The sequence below is a fragment of the Haliaeetus albicilla genome, chromosome 17, assembly GCF_947461875.1.
Source record: "Haliaeetus albicilla chromosome 17, bHalAlb1.1, whole genome shotgun sequence".
Lineage (NCBI taxonomy): Eukaryota > Metazoa > Chordata > Aves > Accipitriformes > Accipitridae > Haliaeetus > Haliaeetus albicilla.
In genome coordinates, this window is record NC_091499.1 from 23,616,414 (window position 1) to 23,623,238 (window position 6,825).

At 56.7% G+C, this 6,825-nt stretch overlaps 1 protein-coding gene across 2 annotated transcripts; it reads right to left on the minus strand.

Moving 5' to 3' along the window:
* Positions 1-656: 656 nt before the first annotated feature.
* On the minus strand, positions 657-4,725 carry MARCKS (myristoylated alanine rich protein kinase C substrate). 2 transcript variants are annotated; one of them, XM_069805048.1, is made up of 3 exons: positions 4,329-4,725; positions 3,916-4,088; positions 657-2,804 (listed from the first exon to the last, which is right to left on the minus strand). In XM_069805048.1, the coding sequence occupies exons 2-3, from the start codon at positions 4,012-4,014 to the stop codon at positions 2,022-2,024; spliced, it is 882 nt and encodes a 293-aa protein (XP_069661149.1). In that variant the 5' UTR covers positions 4,015-4,088; positions 4,329-4,725; the 3' UTR covers positions 657-2,021. The 2 variants fall into 2 exon arrangements, with proteins under 2 accessions (XP_069661149.1, XP_069661148.1); XM_069805047.1 differs by having other exon boundaries at positions 3,916-4,724.
* Between the last annotated feature and the right edge of the window lie 2,100 nt (positions 4,726-6,825).

Consider the following 6,825-nt stretch of genomic DNA (forward strand, 5'->3'; position numbering starts at 1 on the left):
TGCTGGAAATTAGCCAAAAAGCCTAACAATTAAAGGCAAGCACCAAGCGATTATTTTTATAGACAAATTTTGAAATCTGTTTTGTAACTCACCTGTACTTGGGAGTAGCACTTGAGGAAAAAAAGAAAATATTGCTTTTAATTACTTTGAGCAGAATGGCAGTGTTAATTCCCCCTTTCACCCTCCAGGCTAAAGTTTTCAAGCTAATCGTCTAGGTACCTAAGTAGGACCAGCATACCAAGACACAAGTGGGACGTCAGTTCGAGAGCTTAATTTTTAAGCAACTCGGCATAAAAATTTCAGCGCCCCACCCTAAGCAATTCAAATTACATCTTATTTTCCTCAAGAGGCAAGACTCTCATACGCTGGATACCTCTGGTCTTAAAAGCAAGATGGAGCCTGGGCAGGAGAATCGTACACTGTACATGCTCAGACTGCCTTCTAGTCTTCTTTTCAAAGCCAGAAAAGCCTATAAATTACCTGGTGCGCTGCCCAATTTCTCTAAAAGATGCACACTATTACAGAGCCCAGGATCTAGGAAGGCAGTTTTCGAAGCTAGTGCTAGCAGCACACATGACTTTCTCTACACAAATTTAGGCAATGCTGGCTAGTCCCTTTAAGCTACCAGAGTATCCATAAAAAGAAAGACAACCAAATTATACATTTTATTCACATTTATTTTTCGCTTTTAGTGTGCTCACAGAAAATTAGAACACCTTAAGCAGGAGTTTAATAGCAATTTTTGTAAGCAAAGTTACATTCCATCTCTAAGTCAAATTGGTCAAAGCTTCTCCAGTATTTACAAAAACATGATAGACAAGATGCTACACAAAAAAACCATTGCATCTGAAGAGTTTTCCTTTATTTTCAAAGACAACTGGAAAAGAAAGCATTGTCTGCTGTAATCAAAAACATACCACAGTATAAACAGTAACCATTCCACTTATCACAGCTTGGTTGAGTTTAAAATTTGTGTTTAAAAGGTCCAAGATGACTGCAGTTTTACAAAAATGGGCAGGGTGGAAAGAGTTGCAAACTTCATGTGCTTCTGGATATCAAGATTTGTTTTTTTTTTTTTTTTTATACAATAGTCACAGTTAAAAACACCCTGCTGGTAATACATAATTACACTTTATTAAGGTCATAAACCAGCAATAAACAATAAAGCCTATACAACTTGTATTTCTACTTAATCACTGACTGATACAGCTAACATGAGATAAGTGAAAAGTTCCTATGGTTTAAATGAATTCCTAAGACTATGATCTCTTTATCTGGGTATTGATTTTTATTTTTATTTTTTTTTTCCTTTTTCCTTTCCTTCTTAATCAAGACTTGTAGTGTTGTAAACCTTATAGAACATCTGCCTCACAAAATACATCGTAATAACTTTCTTTTAAAAAAAAGACTAACCCCTTACATCATTTCTGGCGGGGCGCGCTCCCGGCAAGGGCTGCGCGCCCCGGGTTCCCCACTGCGGCCCCTGTCACTTCATTTGAGATCCCTTATTGACCCACCCATCTCCTTCATATATGGGCATGTCCATAGACCGATCGGGAAAAGTTTTATAATATGAGGAGAGTTGCAAAGGATGAAAAAAAAAAAAAAAGAAAATTAAAAAAAAGGCAAACGAACAAAAAAAACCCCAAACAAACAAAAAAACCCAAACCAACCAAAACAAAACATTAATACTGATGAAAAAAAAAAAAGGTTTAATAAAACAAACCGAAAGAAACCAAAATATAGAGGGCGGGAGAGGGGGGCGGAGGGGGTCCCCCCTCCGCCCGTTGGAATGGCGGCAACACACAACGATTTGAGATGGGAGCTGCGAGGGGTGGGCGGGGTGGGGTGAGGGGGGGGTGAGAGAAAAGAAAAAAAAAAAAAGAGAGAAACGAGACATCTTTTTAAATCAATCCCTGGTTGTAGACAAGTTCTCCGAGACCAGTACCTGGCACCACTCCAACAAACAAACAGGGGGGGGAAGAAAAGTCCGTCGGCGAGAGGGGCGGCGGCGGGGCCCTTTACTCCGCCGACTCGCCGGCGGCTCCCTCCGGACTGCTCTCGGAGGGGGGCTCCTGCCGTGCCGGCGCCGGCTCCTCCGCGGGGGCCGCCTCCTGATCGCCGCTGCCCGCCTCCATCGTGGCGGCGCCCGCCGCCTCCTCCTTCGCCTTCCCCTCAGCCGCCGCCTGCTGCTGCTGCTGCTGCTGCTGCGGCGGCTGCTGCTCCTCCGCCGCCGGGGCCGGGGTCTCCTCTCCCGCCGCCTTCTCGGGGGCGGCCTCGTCCGATTTGGCCTCCTGCGAGTCCCCCGCCTCCTCCTTCCCCGCCTCGGCGGCGGCGGCGGCGGCCGCGCAGGCCTCCTCGGCGGCGGCCTTGCCCTCCTCGCCGCCCGCCGCCTCAGGGGCCGCCGCCGCCTCCTCCTTCCCGCCCTCCGCCGCGGCGGCGGCGGCGGCGGCCTCGGTCTCGGCCCCCTCGCCGGCCTCCTTCTTGTTCTTCTTGAAGGAGAAGCCGCTGAGCTTAAAGGACTTCTTGAAGGAAAAGCGCTTCTTTTTTTTTTTCGGGGTCTCGCTGCTGGAGGAGGGGGTCGCGCCCTCCTCAGTCTTGGGGGAGGACTCGCCCTCCGCCGGGGAGGCCGGCTCGGTGCTCTCCGCCTCGGCCGCCTCCTTCTCGGAGGCGGGTTCCGACGAGGCCGCCTCCTCCTTGCCCGTCTCCTCGGCGGGCGCGCTGCCGTTGGCCTGCACCTCCTCCTTGCCCGCCTCCGCCGCCGCGGGGGAGGCGTCGCCGTTCACCTTCACGTGGCCGTTCTCCTGCAAGACAGCGACGGGCGTTACCGGCCCTGCAGGGGGACCCCGGCCGGCGGCCTCCCCCCGCCGCGGTTTTTAAAGCCCCCGGGCCCTCCGCCCGCCCCCTTCGCCCACCGGGCCCCGGCGGACGGGCGGGCGGGCGGCCCCGGCGGCGGCCGCCAGAGGGCGCCGCGGTTCCACGCAGCGGCGCCGCGCACCCGCCCCCGGCGCGCCCCGTCCAGCCGCCGCGGCGGCGCGGGGCGGGGAAGGGCTAACAAAGCTCGCCCGGCCCCGGCCCCCCGCCCGCCCGCCGCTGCCCCTCTCCGCCCGGCGAGGCGCCCACCACACCCCGCCCCATACACCCCCCCCCCGCACACACACACACCCCGCATTTGCATCTTTCAGGCGCCCGGGCGGCAGCTGCGGGGGCGGGGGCGGCGGCGGGGGGGGGGGGTCCCTGCCCGCAACGCTGCCGCTGGTCGGGGCAGCGGGGGGCACGGCCGGCCGGCTCACGCGTGGGGGTGGGTGACAGAAAGCCGTGCCCCGAGGCCGACCGACACCCCTCCCCCGGCGGGGCTGCCGCGGACGGGGCGGTCGGCGAAGCCCCCGAGGGGGGGCTGCCCGCCGCTGAGCACCCCCCCCTCCCCAAAAGCCGGCGGCTCCGGCCCCCGGTACTACAGCGAGGCGTCCTGCCGCCGCCACAGGCGGTGGGCGCTAGTCAACCGAGCGGCTTCGGGAGAAGGAGGTTAAGCGGGCAGAAAAGCCAAGCGGTGTAAGATCCTTCCGTTTGAGAACCATTGGGACACTTCGGCGTAATACACGAGGGATTGGAAAAAAAAAAAAAAAAAATAAAAAAAGGGGAAAAAAAAAGATGTGCCCCCCCCCCCCCGCAGGAAAGCTAAAGGAACGAATCATTCAAAGCCGAGCCCGCTTAAAAAAAAATAATAAATAAAGCAATTATTCCTTTGCCTCGAGTTGCAAAGATAAAAGGATCGACCGTATTCTCCATTGAATGTGCCACCGGGGCATCAAAGGAAGAAGAATTAAACAGGATGCGAAAGAGAGTCCGTCGAAGTTGGCTTAAAAAAAGGAGTAGGTTTAATATTTTTTTTAATTTTTTTTTTTTTTTTTTTACCTGTCCATTCGCCTTGGATGGAGATGCAGCCACTGCTTCCCCAGGTTTCTCGGCGGAGGCTTCGCCCTTTGCAGCGGTCTTGGAGAACTGGGCACCCATGCTGTCTTATTCAACAAAGAAACTCAACAGATCCAAAAGGAGGGGAAACAAAGAGCGTTGGGTTGGTATAAATACTGGGCGACCAGCAGCAGCAGCAACACACACACACACCAGAGGGGAAAAAAAAAGAGAAGAGAGAACAGAACCGATTATAATGCACTCCTTTTAAAAAATTTAAAGTTGAAGAGATCAAAAAGCAGCAGCACAGGAGGGAGGGGAAAAAAAGGGAGGAAAAAGTCGAGCAAAAAAAAAAAAAAAAGGAGCCCAAGTTTAGTAAAAAGAAGTAATAAAAAATCCCAGATTTGTAGCCGTACTGTAGACAAGGAGAAAATGGAGAAATCTCCCTGGTTGCTAATAAGATGCGGAGTCCAACGCCCAAGTGCACAGATGAATGGGCTTCCCGAGCGGTGACGGCAGCCCTCCGCCCGGCGCCGGCCAATCGCCGCCGCGCCACACAAAGGGGGGCGGGGCCTGGCCGCCCGGCGAACAATGGAGCCGCGATGGCAGCGGTTTGAAATCAGCCCCCGGCCGATAATGAATGTGCCGCTCCGGCGCGGCGCGGGCGGGCGCGCGGAGCTCCGCGCTGGGGAGCGAACAAAACACCCCGAGAAAGCGGGGCGGGCGGGCGGAGACAATGGGGCGAGGGGCGTGCGGGCGAGTGTGAGGGCGAGTGTGAGCGAGTGTGAGCCCGGCCCGGCCCCGCCGCCCGCCCCCACCCGCTGCCGCCGTGAGGGAGCAACAGATAGTGTGTGCGAGCCCGGGGCGGGGGGAGAGGGAAGGAGGGGATTTGCTGCCTTCTTTTTTTTTTTTTTCCCTTCGCTTTTTTTTTTTTTTCTTTTCTTCCCCGGGTTTAATTGGTCGCGATTGTTAAATCGCCCCCAATTTGGAAGGTATTTGAACCACGTAGATCGGGTTTCGCCAAACGAGATCACGAGTCAAAATTAGTAGGTCTGTAGGCCAGATGTTGCAAACGCTAAAGCAGCGGCGGCAGGAGCCGCTGCCGAAGCAGGAACGGCCCCCTCCCCCATAGCGATATTGCCTCGGAATAAAATATTTTGCGATTAGCCTACGGCTCTAATTAAATTCTGCTGTCTGATTATTCCTGATTTGTGTTTTTAAAGTATTTTCTGAGGCGGTGACCCATTTCAAGAGCACATTTCCATGCGCTCGAGTCGTGGGCGAAGCGACATGAGCAGGGAAACATTCGCGCTTTCCCCAAACCCCAGCCCCGGGTGGGTATTTACGTTGAATTTAAACCCTCGAATAAGACGGAACCCGAAACTAATGCAGGCGAATTAACGGTGATCTAGAGCGCTTAGCAGCGATGGAGGGGGGGGGGGGAGAAATATCCCGGCTGGGATTGATTTTCTTTCTCGGGGGGGTGCGGGGAGCTCCGCGGTGCGATGCGGGAAAGGCTGGCCCAGACCCCCCCCCCGTCCCCCCCCGCCGCCTTTTAAGGAGCAGAAACGAGCGTCAGAGCGATCGTTGCCCAAACTCGGGTAATCTCCTCCGAACGCCTCTTGTTTATAAACAAGGATGTTCAAATGCCTCCGAGGATGAAGGGCTGCCGAGCGGGGAGGCTCGGCCCAGCCGCCCCCCTGCTCCCCCCCCCGGATTACCCGCGGGGCCGGTGGGCTTTGTGCGGCCGCCGCCTTTCGGTAACCCCGGCGAGGGCAGCCGGTTATTTTCAACCGGCCAAAGGGAATATTTCGTTTCTTGGCGGCAAAAGCGGCATTTGCGGTTGGTTTGTTTGTTTGTTTGTTTCCCGGGGGGGGGGGCAGAGAGAGAAGGAAGCCTCCCCCTCCCTCCCGCCGCATTCCCCGCACATCTCCCCCGCCGCCGAAGAGCCGCCGCTCCCTTTGTCTCGCCCGCCGAGCCCGGCCCAGCGGCCTCCCGCTCTCCCCCCCCGCCCCGGGGGCCGCCCAGCCTCTCAACCCCCCCCCCCCCGGGGGGCCGAGGGGGAGTGGGCGGCCGCTGGCCCCGCCGGGGTGAACGCCCACGGCGGGGCGGGGGGTACCGGGGGTGCCGCCGCCGCCGCGCCCCGGGGCTCTCCCTCGGCGGGGCCGCGCCGCCGGGCGGTTTCCCTGGCGACGGCCGCGGGGGGGGCCCTGCCCGCCGCGGCATCACCTGCGGCCGCCGCTGCGGGGCCGGGCCGGGCTCGGCGGGGTCGCCGCCCGGGGGCGAGCCGCTCTCCGGGGGGGGGGGTCCCACGGGTGTCGTTGGTGTCGTGTCCCGTCCTCCCCCGCCCCCTCTCCGCTCCTTCACGGGGCGTGCGTGGGGGGAGCGGTGTACGGCAAGAGGGCACCGGCGGCGGAGCGGGGGACGGAGCGAGCGGCTGCGGGCTCACCTTGCGGCGGGACGGCGGCGCGGACAGCGGACGGCGTCCTTCTTCGCGATCGTCCGCCGCTTCCCGACGGGGACTTCCACGCGTGGCGTTTCCTCTGCTCCGTTTAATCTGGATACTAAGCAGATCGTGGGTTTGTTGCTGTTGATTTGGGGGGTTTTTTTGGGTTTTTTTGGTTGTTGTTTTTTTTTGACATTGGTTGATATAACAGACCACCTGAGAAGACCTGCTGGAAGACCGCGACAGGACTTCACAATCGAAAGCCATCCGTCCACCTTGCACGGGTATACGCAATTTCACCTGCGTGGGCGGACGCGGTTTGACTTTCCACCCCAGCTCCATCTGAATTTCAGAGTAGTGTCACTGAAAAATTTCACAGAGTGACTGTGGGAGTTTTGATGGCGTATGCTTTGCATTATGCTTTTGATATGTTTTTCAACCATTTCAATGTTTTACAACTCTAAAAA